General features: G+C 47.1%; 1 protein-coding gene and 4 long non-coding RNA genes across 82 annotated transcripts in view; 1 reads left to right on the top strand and 4 right to left on the bottom strand.

Annotated features, from left to right (window-relative positions):
• The window catches only part of actn1 (actinin, alpha 1), a 114048-nt gene extending 98724 nt beyond the window's left edge, over positions 1–15324 (top strand). For 4 of the 50 annotated variants that reach the window (XM_052485530.1, XM_052485518.1, XM_052485508.1 and 1 more), the window contains 9 exons: positions 1–9; positions 796–819; positions 1215–1397; positions 1590–1724; positions 2948–3127; positions 3249–3395; positions 8999–9079; positions 10642–10800; positions 13420–15324. The exon at positions 1–9 is cut by the window's left edge. In XM_052485530.1, coding sequence (XP_052341490.1) covers positions 1–9; positions 796–819; positions 1215–1397; positions 1590–1724; positions 2948–3127; positions 3249–3395; positions 8999–9079; positions 10642–10800; positions 13420–13578 — 1077 coding nt within the window. In that variant the 3' untranslated portion in view covers positions 13579–15324. Of the gene's footprint in view, positions 10–57; positions 106–129; positions 202–285; positions 358–405; positions 430–477; positions 550–675; positions 700–771; positions 820–920; positions 945–1214; positions 1398–1589; positions 1725–2947; positions 3128–3248; positions 3396–8998; positions 9080–10641; positions 10801–13419 lie in introns of all 50 variants that reach the window. The other 46 variants (XM_052485531.1, XM_052485521.1, XM_052485510.1 and 43 more) reach the window with 18 other exon arrangements.
• Positions 3412–5180, bottom strand: LOC127913475 (uncharacterized). 26 transcript variants are annotated; one of them, XR_008085665.1, is made up of 5 exons: positions 4651–5180; positions 4306–4350; positions 3936–4109; positions 3539–3899; positions 3417–3467 (listed from the first exon to the last, which is right to left on the bottom strand). It is a non-coding gene; the product is annotated as an uncharacterized LOC127913475 (long non-coding RNA). The 26 variants fall into 26 exon arrangements; XR_008085661.1 differs by having other exon boundaries at positions 3412–3899; positions 3936–4051; positions 4293–4350; XR_008085675.1 differs by having other exon boundaries at positions 3412–3899; positions 3994–4051; positions 4293–4350.
• On the bottom strand, positions 5909–8992 carry LOC127913480 (uncharacterized). Of its 2 annotated transcripts, none has more exons than XR_008085692.1 (3): positions 8281–8992; positions 7073–7487; positions 5909–6595 (listed from the first exon to the last, which is right to left on the bottom strand). It is a non-coding gene; the product is annotated as an uncharacterized LOC127913480 (long non-coding RNA). The 2 variants fall into 2 exon arrangements; XR_008085693.1 differs by having other exon boundaries at positions 7073–7359.
• LOC127913479 (uncharacterized) lies at positions 9090–10110 on the bottom strand. 3 transcript variants are annotated; one of them, XR_008085689.1, is made up of 3 exons: positions 9827–10110; positions 9594–9696; positions 9090–9458 (listed from the first exon to the last, which is right to left on the bottom strand). It is a non-coding gene; the product is annotated as an uncharacterized LOC127913479 (long non-coding RNA). The 3 variants fall into 3 exon arrangements; XR_008085691.1 differs by having other exon boundaries at positions 9090–9418; XR_008085690.1 differs by having other exon boundaries at positions 9090–9258.
• A 160-nt stretch (positions 15325–15484) lies between the features above and the next one.
• On the bottom strand, positions 15485–17300 carry LOC127913477 (uncharacterized). The gene is made up of 3 exons (XR_008085687.1): positions 15944–17300; positions 15858–15896; positions 15485–15818 (listed from the first exon to the last, which is right to left on the bottom strand). It is a non-coding gene; the product is annotated as an uncharacterized LOC127913477 (long non-coding RNA).
• Positions 17301–19498: the final 2198 nt, after the last annotated feature.

Here is a 19498-nt window from a genome sequence, read left to right as displayed (position 1 = left end):
GAGATACAGGTTAGTACTGTAGAGGAGATACAGGTTAGTACCATAGAGGAGATACAGGTTAGTACCATAGAGGAGATACAGGTTAGTACCATAGAGGAGATACAGGTTAGTACTGTAGAGGAGATACAGGTTAGTACTGTAGAGGAGATACAGGTTAGTACCATAGAGGAGATACAGGTTAGTACCATAGAGGAGATACAGGTTAGTACCATAGAGGAGATACAGGTTAGTACTGTAGAGGAGACAGGTTAGTACCATAGGTTTAGTACCATAGAGGAGATACAGGTTAGTACCATAGAGGAGATACAGGTTAGTACCATAGAGGAGATACAGGTTAGTACCATAGAGGAGATACAGGTTAGTACCGTAGAGGAGATACAGGTTAGTACCATAGAGGAGATACAGGTTAGTACCATAGAGGAGATACAGGTTAGTACCATAGAGGAGATACAGGTTAGTACTGTAGAGGAGATACAGGTTAGTACCATAGAGGAGATACAGGTTAGTACCATAGAGGAGATACAGGTTAGTACCATAGAGGAGATACAGGTTAGTACCATAGAGGAGATACAGGTTAGTACTGTAGAGGAGATACAGGTTAGTACTGTAGAGGAGATACAGGTTAGTACCATAGAGGAGATACAGGTTAGTACCATAGAGATACAGGAGATACAGGTTAGTACCATAGAGGAGATACAGGTTAGTACCATAGAGGAGATACAGGTTAGTACTGTAGAGGAGATACAGGTTAGTACTGTAGAGGAGATACAGGTTAGTACCATAGAGGAGATACAGGTTAGTACCATAGAGGAGATACAGGTTAGTACCATAGAGGAGATACAGGTTAGTACCATTAGCGTAGAGGAGATACAGGTTAGTACCATAGAGGAGATACAGGTTAGTACATAGAGGAGATACAGGTTAGTACCATAGAGGAGATACAGGTTAGTACCATAGAGGAGATACAGGTTAGTACACACACACACACACACACACACACACACACACACACACACACACACACACACACGCGCACACACACACGCGTACAGACACGCACGCACAAACACACACACACAGATTTAAAAACACAATTCTTGGCATCTTTTGATCGTGTGTGTGTGTGTGTGTGTGTGTGTGTGTGTGTGTGTGTGTGTGTGTGGGTGTGTCTGTCTGTGTGTCTGTGTGTGTATCTCTGTCTTTCCCTCCCACAGGGTCTGAGTACAGCCCACGAGCAGTTTAAAGCCACTCTCCCTGATGCGGATAAGGAACGCGGTGCCATCCTGGGCATTCACAGTGAGATCGCCAAGATAGTGGCCACCTATCATGTGAACATGGCTGGTACCAACCCTTACACCACCATCAACCCTCAGGACATCAACGCCAAATGGGACAAGGTACACGAGTTGCAAAATTCCCAGGTTCTCCAGATATCCTGGTTGGAGGATTCCTGCACTACCTTCTTATTATCATCTAGTGTCCAAAGGGTTAAACCTCATCAGGTGACCACGGTACTTAGATAGCAGAGGGATAAAACGAGCCCTCGTGGGTCTAACTACGTGTTTGTCCCGTTGTCTGTCATTCCTCAGGTGAGACAGCTGGTTCCCCAGAGGGACCAGGCTCTGATCGAAGAGCACGCCCGGCAGCAGAACAACGAGCGTCTCCGCAGGCAGTTCGCCAACCAAGCCAACGTCATCGGGCCCTGGATCCAGACCAAGATGGAGGTCAGTCCACACACTTATCCTAGACCAACCCCTGACCTCTAACCTTTACCCTAACCCAACCAAGCCAACGTCATCGGGCCCTGGATCCAGACCAAGATGGAGGTCAGTCCACACACTTATCCTAGACCAACCCCTGACCTCTAACCTTTACCCTAACCCAACCCGAGCAGAAATGACCATTAGTATTGAACTTACTGGCTCCATAGGTTCCTTTGGGGGTATTGCTATCAATATCAGAACACTGCACTGTAATGTCCTGTAGAACTGGACTTGGACTCAGAATGCTTGGGACTTGTTACTGGACTTGGACTCTGAATGTTTGGGACTTGTTACTAGACTTGGACTCTGAATGTTTGGGACTTGTGACTGGACTTGGACTCTGAATGTTTGGGACTTGTTACTGGACTTGGACTCTGAATGTTTGGGACTTGTTACTGGACTTGGACTCTGAATGTTTGGGACTTGTGACTGGACTTGGACTCTGAATGTTTGGGACTTGTTACTGGACTTGGACTCTGAATGTTTGGGACTTGTTACTGGACTTGGACTCTGAATGTTTGGGACTTGTGACTGGACTTGGACTCTGAATGTTTGGGACTTGTTACTAGACTTGGACTCTGAATGTTTGGGACTTGTGACTGGACTTGGACTCAGAATGCTTGGGACTTGTTACTGGACTTGGACTCTGAATGTTTGGGACTTGTTACTAGACTTGGACTCTGAATGTTTGGGACTTGTGACTGGACTTGGACTCTGAATGTTTGGGACTTGTTACTGGACTTGGACTCTGAATGTTTGGGACTTGTTACTGGACTTGGACTCTGAATGTTTGGGACTTGTGACTGGACTTGTGGTTTAGTGACTTGACTACAATACTGGCATCCTGGGTGTACAATCCACAACTCATATTACCAGCCCCTGCCGTCCGGCCCCACGGACCGCCATGAAAACGAGTGTCACTTCGTAGTCAGTGTTCTCGGAGAGAGGTGCTGGTTTAGATCAGTCGGGTCTGGGTTAGAGGTGAGAGCAGTTTTGGTTCTTTGTTCTCATGCCTGTTTTTCACCAACCAATTCAAACAGTCTCTGTTCTGTCCAGTTGGGGTTTAACCCTCCCTCTCCTGGGGATACTCGGCAGAATGATTTAACTCAAACATTCTGTCCAGTTGGTTTTGCTGAAGCCCCTCCTCCTCCTCCTCCTCCTCCTCCATGTTTCTCTCTCTGCAGGAGATTGGTCGTATCTCCATCGAGATGCACGGAACCCTGGAGGATCAGCTGACCCACCTCCGCCAATACGAGAAGAACATCGTCAACTACAAGCCAAAGATCGACCAATTGGAGGGAGACCACCAACTGATTCAGGAAGCTCTCATCTTCGACAACAAGCACACCAACTACACCATGGAGGTAAGAACGCAAACGATATCGAGATCGGGTACAATTCTTATTGAGAACCGCAGAATCTTCACAATACGTTTTTGAATGTGTGCCCTTACGATGACTATCTTGGGTCTGATCCCCCCCGCAGCATATCCGTGTGGGCTGGGAGCAGCTCTTGACCACCATCGCCAGAACCATCAACGAGATCGAGAACCAGATTCTGACGCGGGACGCCAAGGGCATCAGCCAGGACCAGATGAACGAGTTCAGAGCCTCCTTCAACCACTTCGACAGGGTCAGTTTCACAGAGACGAGACCGTACAGGGGGGGGTTAGACCGTTTTAAACCGAGCCTTTATAGACTCCACCTACACACTCCACCTACACACTCCTCCGTATCCCCAACCGAGCCTTTATAGACTCCACCTACACACCCCACCTACACACCCCACCTACACACTCCTCCGTATCCCCAACCGAGCCTTTATAGACTCCACCTACACACCCCACCTACACACTCCTCCGTATCCCCAACCGAGCCTTTATAGACTCCACCTACACACCCCACCTACACACTCCTCCGTATCCCCAACCGAGCCTTTATAGAATCCACCTACACACCCCACCTACACACTCCTCCGTATCCCCAACCGAGCCTTTATAGACTCCACCTACACACCCCACCTACACACTCCTCCGTATCCCCAACCGAGCCTTTATAGACTCCACCTACACACCCCACCTACACACTCCTCCGTATCCCCAACCGAGCCTTTATAGACTCCACCTACACACCCCACCTACACACTCCTCCGTATCCCCAACCGAGCCTCCACCTACACACTCCTCCGTATCCCCAACCGAGCCTTTATAGACTCCACCTACACACCCCACCTACACACTCCCCCGTATCCCCAACCGAGCCTTTATAGAATCCACCTACACACCCCACCTACACACTCCTCCGTATCCCCAACCGAGCCTTTATAGAATCCACCTACACACCCCACCTACACACTCCTCCGTATCCCCAACCGAGCCTTTATAGACTCACACCTACACACCCCACACCCTCCGTACACCTTTATAGACTCCACGTATCCCCAACCCGAGCCTTTATAGAATCCACCTACACACCCCACCTACACACCCACCTCCCTCCGTATCCCCAACCGAGCCTTTATAGAATCCACCTACACACCCCACCTACACACTCCTCCGTATCCCCAACCGAGCCTTTATAGACTCCACCTACACACCCCACCTACACACCCCACCTACACTCCACCTACCACCCCACCTACACACTCCCCGTATCCCCAACCGAGCCTTTATAGACTCCACCTACACACCCCACCTACACACCCTCCTCCCCAACCGAGCCTTTATCCCACCTAACCCCCAGCCTTTATAGACAACCTCCACCTACACACCCCTACCTACACACCCTCCGTATCCTACAGCCTTTATAGACTCCACCTCACACCCCACCTACACACACTCCTCCGTATCCCCAACCGAGCCTTTATAGACTCCACCTACACACCCCACCTACACACTCCCCCGTATCCCCAACCGAGCCTTTATAGACTCCACCTACACACCCCACCTACACACTCCTCCGTATCCCCAACCGAGCCTTTATAGATGGACTCCACCTACACACCCCACCTACACACCCCACCTACACACTCCCCCGTATCCCCAACCGAGCCTTTGTAGACTCCACCGTTACATTTCTCCATGACCTCATGCATTCTTCCGTCGCCACGCTATTGTTCATCAGTCAGTAATAACCGCAGTTAAATAACTATGGAAGGGAAATCGTTCTAGTGTCTGTCATGTCTTTCCGCTCGCTCGCAATGACGCAGCGTTTAATAGTTTGTTTTTTTAGGGCGGTTATGAGTTCGTGAGGTTTATTGGAGGCAGATATGTAGGGACAACTTTTCCCCCAGAGACATGTGGCTGTAGAGCGTGTCCCTATGGCCTTACAAGGTTTTACAGTCATGTCTCAGACTAAGGGGAAAAATATGTTTAATACCAGGGTTTCACAACCGCCCCGCCCTCCTCACCCCGCCCCTCGCCCCCGCCCTCCTCCCCCCCGCCCCTCGCCCCTTGCCTCGCCCCCCACCCCCGCCCTCCTCCCCTACCCAGCACAACGCAGCTGATTCAAATAATCAACTCGTCATCAAGCTTTGAATTACTGAATCAGTTCCGAGGGGCAAAAACCTAAATGTTCACCACTTGACTTTGGGAACCACTGTGTTACATGTTGTATGAGGGACATATATGCCTGTCGCACACCGTAACACAAAGCCCGGGACTCTAATGTTTGCCTGTCACACTGTGCCGAACGAACTACCTCTGAATGAATGTCCTGTCACTGGACCAAACACAGCACTGTGTCACAGCCTCAGCACCTCAGGTCTTAACGTGTGTTGTGTTCTCTGTCTCTTCTTGTGCATGGCCCCAACCCCTTATCAACCGTACTCCCCTATCCCCAACCCCTTATCAACCATCCCCAACCCCTTATCATCCATCCCGTACCCCTATCCCCAACCCCTTATCAACCGTACTCCCCTATCCCCAACCCCTTATCAACCGTACTCCCCTATCCCCAACCCCTTATCATCCATCCACCCCTATCCCCAACCCCTTATCATCAATCCATCCATCCATCCATCCACCCCTATCCCTAACCCCTTATCATCCATCCACCCCTATCCCCAACCCCTTATCATCCATCCACCCCTATCCCCAACCCCTTATCATCCATCCATCCATCCACCCCTATCCCTAACCCCTTATCATCCATCCACCCCTATCCCCAACCCCTTATCATCCATCCACCCCTATCCCCAACCCCTTATCATCCATCCACCCCTATCCCCAACCCCTTATCATCCATCCACCCCTATCCCCAACCCCTTATCATCCATCCACCCCTATCCCCAACCCCTTATCATCCATCCACCCCTATCCCCAACCCCTTATCATCCATCCACCCCTATCCCCAACCCCTTATCATCCATCCACCCCTATCCCCAACCCCTTATCATCCATCCACCCCTATCCCCAACCCCTTATCATCCATCCACCCCTATCCCCAACCCCTTATCATCCATCCACCCCTATCCCGACCCCTTATCATCCATCCACCCCTATCCCCAACCCCTTATCATCCATCCATCCATCCACCCCTATCCCCAACCCCTTATCATCCATCCACCCCTATCCCCAACCCCTTATCATCCATCCACCCCTATCATCCATCCACCCCTATTTCCAACCCCTTATCATCCACCCACCCGTATCATCCATCCACCCCTATCCCCAACCCCTTATCATCCATCCACCCCTATCCCCAACCCCTTATCATCCATCCACCCCTATCATCCATCCACCCCTATTTCCAACCCCTTATCATCCACCCACCCGTATCATCCATCCACCCCTATTTCCAACCCCTTATCATCCATCCACCCCTATCTCCAACCTCTTATCATCCATCCATCCACCCCTATCCCCAACCCCTTATCATCCATCCACCCCTATCCCCAAACCCCTTATCATCCATCCACCCCTATCCCCAAACCCCTTATCATCCATCCACCCCTATCCCCAACCCCTTATCATCCATCCACCCCTATCCCCAACCCCTTATCATCCATCCACCCCTATTTCCAACCCCTTATCATCCATCCACCCGTATCATCCATCCACCCCTATTTCCAACCCCTTATCATCCATCCACCCCTATCCCCAACCCCTTATCATCCATCCACCCCTATTTCCAACCCCTTATCATCCATCCACCCGTATCATCCATCCACCCCTATCCCCAACCCCTTATCATTTATCCACCCGTATCATCCATCCACCCCTATCTCCAACCTCTTATCATCCATCCACCCCTATCCCCAACCCCTTATCATTTATCCACCCGTATCATCCATCCACCCCTATCCCCAACCCCTTATCATCCACCCACCCCTATCCCCAAACCCTTATCATCCATCCACCCCTATCCCCAAACCCCTTATCATCCATCCTCCCCTATCCCCAACCCCTTATCATCCATCCACCCCTATCCCCAACCCCTTATCATCCATCCATCCACCCCTATCCCCAACTCCTTATCAACCATCCACCCCTATCCCCAAACCCTTATCATCCATCCACCACTATCCCCAAACCCCTTATCATCCATCCACCCCTATCCCCAACCCCTTATCAACCATCCACCCCTATCCCCAACCCCTTATCATCCATCCTTCCCTATTCCCAACCCCTTATCATCCATCCACCCCTATCCCCAACCCCTTATCATCCATCCATCCACCCCTATCCCCAACCCCTTATCAACCATCCACCCCTATCCCCAACCCCTTATCATCCATCCACCCCTATCCCCAACCCCTTATCATCCATCCACCCCTATCCCCAACCCCTTATCATTCATCCACCCCTATCCCCAACCCCTTATCATCCATCCTTCCCTATTCCCAACCCCTTATCATCCATCCACCCGTATCATCCATCCACCCCTATCCCCAAACCCCTTATCATCCATCCACCCCTATCCCCAACTCCTTATCAACCATCCACCCCTATCCCCAACCCCTTATCATCCATCCATCCACCCCTATCCCCAACCCCTTATCAACCATCCACCCCTATCTCCAACCCCTTATCAACCATCCATCCACCCCTATCTCCAACCCCTTATCAACCATCCACCCCTATCCCCAAACCCTTATCATCCATCCACCCCTATCATCCATCCATCCACCCCTATCCCCAACCCCTTATCACCCATCCTTCCCTATTCCCAACCCCTTATCATCCACCCACCCCAATCATCCATCCATCCACCCCTATCCCCAACCCCTTATCATCCATCCATCCACCCCTATCTCCAACCCCTTATCAACCATCCACCCCTATCCCCAAACCCTTATCATCCATCCACCCCTATCATCCATCCACCCCTATCCCCAACCCCTTATCATCCATCCTTCCCTATTCCCAACCCCTTATCATCCATCCACCCGTATCATCCATCCACCCCTATCCCCAACCCCTTATCATCCATCCATCCACCCCTATCCCCAACCCCTTATCAACCATCCACCCCTATCCCCAAACCCTTATCATCCATCCACCACTATCCCCAAACACCTTATCATCCATCCACCCCTATCCCCAACCCCTTATCAACCATCCACCCCTATCCCCAACCCCTTATCATCCATCCTTCCCTATTCCCAACCCCTTATCATCCATCCACCCCTATCCCCAACCCCTTATCATCCATCCATCCACCCCTATCCCCAACCCCTTATCAACCATCCACCCCTATCCCCAACCCCCTATCATCCATCCATCCACCCCTATCTCCAACCCCTTATCAACCATCCACCCCTATCCCCAAACCCTTATCATCCATCCACCCCTATCATCCATCCACCCCTATCCCCAACCCCTTATCATCCATCCATCCTTCCCTATTCCCAACCCCTTATCAACCATCCACCCCTATATCCAACCCCTTGTCAATCCAACACCCCACATCTCTTTCTGCATGATACACCCCTACCCTCTCCTATCTACCCTACCCCTCCTGTCTACTTCACCCAACCCTTGCACTGACACCCCTCTGACAACCCCTCTGACACCCCCCTAACACACTTGTTCCATGTGTGCTGTGCTGCATGAACTGTGGCTTTACCTGATACCTGGCACACCTCCACATGGTTCTTCACACCTGGTATACCTGGCCTTGCCCTGTACCTGGCGTTTCACACCTGGCACACCTGGCCTGGGCTCCTACCTGGCTCTTCACACCTGGCACATCTGACCCTTCACACCTGGCCCCCTACCACACCTGACACCCCAGGACCACTCGGGCACTCTGGGGGCTGAGGAGTTCAAGGCCTGCCTGATCAGTCTGGGCTTTGATATCGCCAACGATGCACAGGTACTGAACACAACTCCACACTGCAGGGGCCTGAGGTTAACGATGTCATTTTGTTCTCTTTGTTTTGTACCTTTTATTCCCTTCCATCCCCCCCTCTACCTCAATTTATTACCTGTACCCACCTCTATCCCCCCTCTACCTCAATTTATTCCCTGTACCCACCTCTATCCCCCTTCTACCTCAATTAATTTCCTGTACCCACCTCTATCCCCCTTCTACCTCAATTTATTCCCTGTACCCACCTCTATCCCCTTTCTACCTCAATTTATTACCTGTACCCACCTCTATCCCCCCTCTACTTCAATTTATTCCCTGTACCCACCTCTATCCCCCCTCTACCTCAATTTATTCCCTGTACACACCTCTATCCCCCCTCTACCTCAATTTATTCCCTGTACCCACCCACCTCCATCCCCCCTTCTACCTCAATTTATTCCATGTACCCACCCACCTCCATCCCCCCTTCTACCTCAATTTATTCCATGTACCCACCCACCTCCATCCCCTCTTCTACCTCAATTTATTCCCTGTACCCACCTCTATCCCCCTTCTACCTCAATTTATTCCCTGTACCCACCTCTATCCCCCTTCTACCTCAATTTATTCCCTGTACCCACCTCCATCCCCCCTTCTACCTCAATTTATTCCTGTACCCACCCACCTCCATCCCCCCTTCTACCTCAATTTATTCCATGTACCCACCCACCTCCATCCCCTCTTCTACCTCAATTTATTCCCTGTACCCACCTCTATCCCCCTTCTACCTCAATTTATTCCCTGTACCCACCTCTATCCCCCTTCTACCTCAATTTATTCCCTGTACCCACCTCCATCCCCCCTTCTACCTCAATTTATTCCCTGTACCCACCTCTATGCCCCTTCTACCTCAATTCTTCTTCTTCTTCTGTCCACCCCCATCTTAATGTCCACCTGGGTACCTGTGACATCCCTCCCCTACTTTATCCTCCCCCCATATTTCCTCTTCCACCTTTCAATCTGTTCCTCCGTCGTACTGTTTGTCCCTGGCTGGTACCTGTAGAAGAAAACAGGGATGATGGAAGCGGAAGACTTCAAAACCTGCCTTATCTCCCTCGGTTACAACATGGTAAAGCCAAACCACCCGTTCCATCTCACCCTCTGTCCTCCTATGTGTGCCTGTGAACCTATGAATGTATCAATATGTGTCTGTCTGCCTTGTAGCCATTTGTGGAAAGGCAACAAATGTTCACTTGTCTCTTCAAGATCAGTCCTCCACATTCATTTGAAAACAAAAACGGTCCACCAATCACGATCAGATTGATCTCTTAACGAGAAAATATGTCTTGTCTCTCATTTACAGTCTAAAAAGTATAGTTTGTTTACGTCATAGCCTGGGACCGTGTTAAAAGTAGTCCACTATATTATAGGGACTGGTATGCCATTTGGAACACAGTCTATATATCACCTTTATGTGAAAGCTCCATCTGCTAACTGCAGTATGTGATGTGATGCTTGCAGTGTATTTGCTTGTTGCTCTGGTGATGGTCTCCTTGGTGATAGTGTTTATGGTTCCTGTCCAATAGGGTGAAGCGGAGTTCTCTCGCATCATGAGCATCGTGGATCCCAACCGGGTGGGCGTGGTCACGTTCCAGGCCTTTATTGATTTCATGTCCCGAGAGACGGCCGATACTGACACCGCTGACCAGGTCATGGCCTCCTTCAAGGTCCTGGCTGGGGACAAGGTAATCATATACATTTAGCAATTATTCAATTAATCAAGCTAGCAAGCAATCAAATCAATCAGTCAGTTAATCAATCAGTTAATCAATCAGTTAATCAGTTAATCAATGAGTTAATCAGTTAATCAATGAGTTAATCAGTTAATCAATCAGTTAATCAGTTAATCAATCAGTCAATCAATCAGTTAATCAGTTAATCAATCAGTTAATCAGTTAAACGATCAGTTAATCAATCAGTTAATCAGTCAATCAATCAGTTAATCAATCAGTTAATCAGTTAATCAATCAGTTAATCAATCAGTTAATCAATCAGTTAATCAATCAATCAGTTAATCAATCAGTTAATCAGTTAAACAATCAGTTAATCAGTTAATCAATCAGTTAATCAATCGGTTAAACAATCAGTTAAACAATCAGTTAATCAATCAGTTAAACAATCAGTTAATCAATCAGTTAATCAATCAGTTAATCAGTTAATCAATCAGTTAATCAATCAGTTAATCAATCAGTCAATCGATCAGTTAATCAATCAGTTAATCAATCAGTTAATCAATCAGTCAATCAATCAGTTAATCAATCAGTTAATCAATCAGTTAATCAATTAATCAATCAGTCAATCAATCAGTTAATCAGTTAATCAATCAGTCAATCAATCAATCAGTCAATCAATCAGTTAATCAGTCAGTCAGTTAAATCAAATCAGTTAATCAATCAGTTAATCAAATCAATCAGTTAATCAATCAGTTAATCAGTTAATCAATCAGTTAAACAATCAGTTAATCAGTTAATCAATCAGTTAATCAATCAGTTAATCAATCAGTTAATCAGTTAATCAATCAGTTAATCAATCAGTTAATCAATCAGTCAATCGATCAGTTAATCAATCAGTTAATCAATCAGTTAATCAATCAGTCAATCAGGTAATCAGTCAATCAGGTAATCAGTCAATCAATCAGTTAATCAATCAATCAATCAGTCAATCAGTTAACCTGTTAGTGATCCCTTCCCGCGCCAATCCTGTGGGATCAATTTGACAACATCCAGTGAAATAGCAGAGAGCCAAATTATAACTACGGAAATATCAATATTCAACTTAACTGTAAAATATAACTGCAATATATAAAAAAATAAAGCTTAACATCTTGTTAATCCAGCCGCAGTGTCAGATTTCAAAAAGGCTTTACGGCGAAAGCAGACCATGCGATTATCTGAGGACAGCGCCCCGCATACAAACACATTAAAATCATTTTCAACCAGGCAGGTGGCGACACAAAAGTCAGAAATAACAATATAATAAATGCCTTACCTTTGAAGATCTTCTTCTGTTGGCACTCCAAAATGTCCCAGAAACATCACAAATTGTCCTTTTGTTCGATGATGTCCTTCTTTTATATCCCCAAAATGTCAATTTATTTGGCGCGTTTGATTCAGAAATACACCGGTTCCAACTCGCTCAACATAACTACAAAGTATCTAATAAGTTACCTGTAAACTTGGTCCAAACATTTCAAACAACGTTCCTAATCCAACCTAAGGTATCCTAAAACGTAAATAATCGATCAAATTGAAGACGGAATATACTGTGTTCAATAGCGGATAAAAACAACGTAAAGGGCGTTCCAGTTCATGCACACCAAACAGTAGAATCCATCTGGAGTGACACTCACAAAGAACAGCCGTACTTCTTCATTTCTCAAAAGAAAAACATCAACCAATTTCTAAAGACTGTTGACATCTAGTGGAAGCCATAGGAACTGCAACCAGATTCCTATTAAATAGGGCTTCCAATAGAAAACCAATGGGAAATACTATGACCTCAATTTCTATCCAATGTGGATAGAAAACAGAACTACAATCATCTGGCAGGGCTATACAGTCAACAGCAGAACTATAATCATCTGGCAGGGCTATACAGTCAACAGCAGAACTACAGTCATCTGGCAGGGCTATAGAGTCAACAGCAGAACTACAGTCATCTGGCAGGGCTATACAGTCAACAGCAGAACTACAGTCATCTGGCAGGGCTATAGAGTCAACAGCAGAACTACAGTCATCTGGCAGGGCTATAGAGTCAACAGCAGAACTATAATCATCTGGCAGGGCTATACAGTCAACAGCAGATCTACAATCATCTGGCAGGGCTATACAGTCAACAGCAGAACTACAATCATCTGGCAGGGCTATACAGTCAACAGCAGATCTACAATCATCTGGCAGGGCTATACAGTCAACAGCAGAACTACAATCATCTGGCATGGCTATACAGTCAACAGCAGAACTACAATCATCTGGCAGGGCTATACAGTCAACAGCAGAACTACAATCATCTGGCAGGGCTATACAGTCAACAGCAGAACTATAATCATCTGGCAGGGCTATACAGTCAACAGCAGAACTACAGTCATCTGGCAGGGCTATACAGTCAACAGCAGATCAACAGTCATCTGGCAGGGCTATACAGTCAACAGCAGAACTACAATCATCTGGCAGGGCTATACAGTCAACAGCAGAACTACAAGCATCTGGCAGGGCTATACAGTGAATACAGACGTAAACATCAAACATTAAATCCTTATTTACTAAACAAAACTATTCTTCCCTTCTTCTCTCTTCCTACACCAGAACTTCATCATGGCTGATGAGCTTCGTCGTGAGTTGCCTCCTGATCAGGCAGAGTACTGCATCGCCCGCATGGCGCCCTACTCCGGCACCGACGCCGTCCCCGGCGCCCTGGACTACATGTCCTTCTCCACCGCACTCTACGGAGAGAGTGACCTCTGAGTGACCTTTGGATGACCTTTGACCCCTGACCTGGGAGGTTACGACCTATGAGGTCGCTCACCAGTCTACCTGCTCTCTCCACCGCCCACAAGACCCTCCTACTGCGCTCCCAGTGAGCACAAGACGTTGACAAAACGTCCTTTTGTTTGAAAAGACGTCAAAAATACATATTTCTGGTTGAAAATATGTCATTTTTTGGTAAAAATATGTTTAAAAAAAATCTGTATTTTTGTTTGAAAAGACATCAACATCTTGTTCTCACTGGGCCACATCACTACAGCCCTGCTCTAGTCTGGGTCCCAGATCTGTTGGTGATGTCTTACCATACCGTCACTCATCGTTGTCACGCCAGTTTGCCAAAACATCACAAGACAGATCTGGCATCAGGCTAACTCTGCTCTACAGCGCTCAAAACAGAACAGACAGATCTGGCATCAGGCTAACTCTGCTCTACAACACTCAAAACAGAACAGACAGATCTGGCATCAGGCTAACTCTGCTCTACAGCGCTCAAAACAGAACAGACAGATCTGGCATCAGGCTAACTCTGCTCTACAGCGCTCAAAACAGAACAGACAGATCTGGCATCAGGCTAACTCTGCTCTACAGCGCTCAAAACAGAACAGACAGATCTGGCATCAGGCTAACTCTGCTCTACAGCGCTCAAAACAGAACAGATAGATATGGCATCAGGCTAACTCTGCTCTACAGCGCTCAAAACAGAACAGACAGATCTGGCATCAGGCTAACTCTGCTCTACAGCGCTCAAAACAGAACAGAGATATGGCATCAGGCTAACTCTGCTCTACAGCGCTCAAAACAGAACAGATAGATCTGGCATCAGGCTAGCTCTGCTCTACAGCGCTCAAAACAGAACAGATAGATATGGCATCAGGCTAACTCTGCTCTACAGCGCTCAAAACAGAACAGATAGATATGGCATCAGGCTAGCTCTGCTCTACAACACTCAAAACATGTTTCTATGTTGCTGGCCTTATATTATATGCCATTGTCATCCTGTCTGCCACTTTCTCCTCTTTCACCCCTTCCACCCCTTCCACCTTCCACCTCCACTGCCCTTACCTTCCTACATTGAATTTGCCCCTAGACGCTGATCTTGGGTCAATTTAGCATTTCCCCCGCTAATGGTTAAGGTTAGGACTGGGAGAGGGGATGCTGATTCTAGATTATGTACCTAGGGAAAACTTCACCCCGGAGAAAGCCCTTCCTTCCTTCCCTTCCTTCCTTCCTTCCTTCCTTCCTTCCTTCCTTCCTTCCTTCCTTCCTTCCTTCCTTCCTTCCTTCCTTCTTTCCTTGCTTCCTTCTTTCCTTGCTTCCTTCCTTCTTTCCTTGCTTCCTTCTTTCCTTGCTTCCTTCTTTCCTTGCTTCCTTCTTTCCTTGCTTCCTTCTTTCCTTGCTTCCTTCTTTCCTTCCTTCCTTATTTCCTTCTTTCCTTCCTTCCTTATTTCCTTCTTTCCTTCCTTCCTTATTTCCTTCCTTCTTTCCTTCCTTCCTTCCCCACTCCCTCCCTCACACTCTGCCTCAGTTGCACTTGCTTCCTGTGCAGCAATGCAGCAAATCTCTCCAGGTTTACAAAGAGGGGGAGAAATGTATTTCTGTCTTGTTATTGTTTTTCTTCAGAAAATGAATAAAGTTAACATATTTTATTATACAGAACAAAAACAGTTTTTTTTCTTCACCTGATGAAAAAAATAAAGAAAAGAAAATAAAGAAAAAATGCTATAATTGCTGAAGACTTATTCCTACTTTGCCACAGTACACACTGACATAGTATCACAATATACCTCTGCTGTGCCTCTGATGAAGCTAACTGCCTTAGTAATGATGCTTCAGAACAGAACGAACTGCCTTAGTAATGACCTGATGCTACAGAACAGAACGAACTGCCTTAGTAATGGCCTGATGCTTCAGAACAGAACTAACTGCCTTAGTAATGACCTGATGCTGCAGAACAGAACGAACTGCCTTAGTAATGGCCTGATGCTTCAGAACAGAAGGAACTGCCTTAGTAATGACACAATGACCTGATGCTTCAGAACAGAACGAACTGCCTTAGTAATGACCGGATGCTTCAGAACAGAACGAACTGTCTTAGTAATGACCTGATGTTTCAGAACAGAACGAACTGCCTTAGTAATGGCCTGATGCTTCAGAACAGAATGAACTGCCTTAGTAATGACCTGATGCTTCAGAACAGAACGAACTGCCTTAGTAATGACCTGATGCTTCAGAACAGAACTAACTGCCTTAGCAATGACCTGATGCTTCAGAACAGAACGAACTGCCTTAGTAATGGCCTGATGCTTCAGAACAGAAGGAACTGCCTTAGAAATGACACAATGACCTGATGCTTCAGAACAGAATGAACTGCCTTAGTAATGACCTGATGCTTCAGAACAGAACGAACTGCCTTCGTAATGGCCTGATGCTTCAGAACAGAAGGAACTGCCTTAGAAATGACCAGAACAGAAATAACTGCCTTAGTAATAACCTGATGCTTCAGAACAGAAGGAACTGCCTTAGTAATGACACAATGACCTGATGCTTCAGAACAGAATGAACTGCCTTAGTAATGACCAGAACAGGTCATTAGCTTCTAACAATGTAGTAAAATCTGGTTTTAATGTATGTGATTAAAATTTCAAACAAGTACAACAATAATTTAAATGTTTTTATTTTTTTATTTTTTTTAAGTACAGAAAAAAAAACTAATCAGGAATGTCGAATCAGATTAACACCCAAATAGCACAGTAGCAGTAATCAAGATGAAATTATATGTATGTAAACCGGAAGACTTTACTCAAGATAGACTAAGAATGGTATGTCCAGCAATAGAGATATTAGAGCAGCATTAGTACAGACAGAAATACTCACTTTCATCATCTGTCTGGGTGGCTGGTCTCAGACGATCCCAGTTTCATCAGCTGTCTGGGTGGCTGGTCTCAGACGATCCCAGTTTCATCAGCTGTCCGGGTGGCTGGTCTCAGACGATCCCAGTTTCATCAGCTGTCTGGGTGGCTGGTCTCAGACGATCCAGCAGTTTCATCAGCTGTCCGGGTGGCTGGTCTCAGACGATCCCAGTTTCATCAGCTGTCCAGGTGGCTGGTCTCAGACGATCCCAGTTTCATCAGCTGTCCAGGTGGCTGGTCTCAGACGATCCAGCAGTTTCATCAGCTGTCCGGGTGGCTGGTCTCAGACGATCCAGCAGTTTCATCAGCTGTCCGGGTGGCTGGTCTCAGACGATCCCACAGTTTCATCAGCTGTCTGGGTAGCTGGTCTCAGACGATCCAGCAGGTGTAGAAGCAGGCTGTGCAGGTCCTGGGCTGGCGTGGATACACGTGGTTTGCGGTAGAGGCTGGTTGGACATACTGCCAAATTCTCTAAAACGACATTGGAGGAGGTGGCTTATGGTAGAGAAATGAACATTCATTTCTCTGGCATCAGCTCTGGTGGACATTCCTGCAGTCGGCACACCAGTTGCACGCTCCCTCAAAACTTGAGACATTTGTGGCATTGCGTTTGTGTGACCAAACTGCACATTTTAGAGTGGTCTTTTATTGTCCCCAGCACAAGGTGCACCTGTGTAATGATCATGCTGTTTAATCAGCTTCTTGATATGCCACACCTGGCAGCTGGATGTATTATCTTGGTAAAGGAGAAATGCTCTAGGCTACTAGCATGTATGATAAACATATACAACAATACAGGATGCCCTTACAACATTTCACTGCTGTTAAAATACAGTACAATTAAATACTGGTTGTTTAATGAATGATATTTGGTAGCTTGCCGTGTGTGTTGGCCTCTAATGATAATGTTTTGTCTGTGTTTGCTAACTGCACTGTTTATTGTAGTGCACATTTTCTTCTGGTCCCCTGAATGCTGTTGGTGTTTCCATCATGACTAACTAGATGATTCCAAAATGATTTTGCACCTGAATTTGACAATTATATTTTCCCTTAAAGCTTTTAAGCAATTAACATAATTAACATAATGTGTGCAGTAATTGTATTTTAATTTCAGTAGCTAAATACGGAGGTAGGCATTTCAGTTCCAGCTAAAACATTGGTTGGAATAATGCTTCACACACGTAGCAGTCAACATTCCATACTGCAGTTGGGACAGAGAGGTCAACATTCCATACAGCAGTTGGGACAGAGAGGTCAACATTCCATACAGCAGTTGGGACAGAGTGGTCAACATTCCATACTGCAGTTGGGACAGAGAGGTCAACATTCCATACAGCAGTTGGGACAGAGAGGTCAACATTCCATACAGCAGTTGGGACAGAGTGGTCAACATTCCATACTGCAGTTGGGACAGAGAGGTCAACATTCCATACAGCAGTTGGGACAGAGAGGTCAACATTCCATACAGCAGTTGGGACAGAGCGGTCAACATTCCATACTGCAGTTGGGACAGAGCGGTCAACATTCCATACTGCAGTTGGGACAGAGCGGTCAACATTCCATACTGCAGTTGGGACAGAGCGGTCAACATTCCATACTGCAGTTGGGACACAGTGGTCAACATTCCATACAGCAGTTGGGACAGAGTGGTCAACATTCCCTACTGCAGTTGGGACAGAGCGGTCAACATTCCATACTGCAGTTGGGACACAGTGGTCAACATCCATAATGCAGTTGGGACAGAGTGGTCAACATTCCATACAGCAGTTGGGACAGTGGTCAACATTCCATACAGCAGTTGGGACAGAGTGGTCAACATTCCATACAGCAGTTGGGACACAGTGGTCAACATCCATACTGCAGTTGGGACAGAGTGGTCAACATTCCATACAGCAGTTGGGACAGAGTGGTCAACATTCCATACAGCAGTTGGGACAGAGTGGTCAACATTCCATACTGCAGTTGGGACAGAGTGGTCAACATTCCATACTGCAGTTGGGACAGAGTGGTCAACATTCCATACTGCAGTTGGGACAGAGTGGTCAACATTCCATACAGCAGTTGGGACACAGTGGTCAACATTCCATACTGCAGTTGGGACACAGTGGTCAATAGTCCATACAGCAGTTGGGACAGAGTGGTCAACATTCCATACAGCAGTTGGGACAGAGTGGTCAACATTCCATACTGCAGTTGGGACAGAGTGGTCAACATTCCATACTGCAGTTGGGACAGAGTGGTCAACATTCCATATGGCAGTTGGGACAGAGTGGTCAACATTCCATACAGCAGTTGGGACACAGTGGTCAACATTCCATACTGCAGTTGGGACACAGTGGTCAACATTCCATACTGCAGTTGGGACAGAGTGGTCAACATTCCATACAGCAGTTGGGACACAGTGGTCAACATTCCATACAGCAGTTGGGACAGAGCGGTCAACATTCCATATAGCAGTTGGGACAGAGCGGTCAACATTCCATACAGCAGTTGGGACAGAGTGGTCAACATTCCATACTGCAGTTGGGACAGAGTGGTCAACATTCCATACTGCAGTTGGGACAGAGTGGTCAACATTCCATACTGCAGTTGGGACAGAGTGGTCAACATTCCATACTGCAGTTGGGACAGAGAGGTCAACATTCCATACTGCAGTTGGGACAGTGGTCAACATTCCATACAGCAGTTGGGACAGTGGTCAACATTCCATACAGCAGTTGGGACAGAGTGGTCAACATTCCATACTGCAGTTGGGACAGAGTGGTCAACATTCCATACTGCAGTTGGGACAGAGTGGTCAACATTCCATACTGCAGTTGGGACAGAGTGGTCAACATTCCATACAGCAGTTGGGACAGAGTGGTCAACATTCCATACTGCAGTTGGGACAGAGTGGTCAACATTCCATACTGCAGTTGGGACAGAGTGGTCAACATTCCATACAGCAGTTGGGACAGAGTGGTCAACATTCCATACTGCAGTTGGGACAG

Source organism: Oncorhynchus keta, chromosome 29 (genome assembly GCF_023373465.1).
Source record: "Oncorhynchus keta strain PuntledgeMale-10-30-2019 chromosome 29, Oket_V2, whole genome shotgun sequence".
NCBI classification, from domain to species: domain Eukaryota; kingdom Metazoa; phylum Chordata; class Actinopteri; order Salmoniformes; family Salmonidae; genus Oncorhynchus; species Oncorhynchus keta.
Note: the sequence above shows the minus strand (reverse complement) of the source record. Positions and strands in the feature narration are given on the sequence as shown.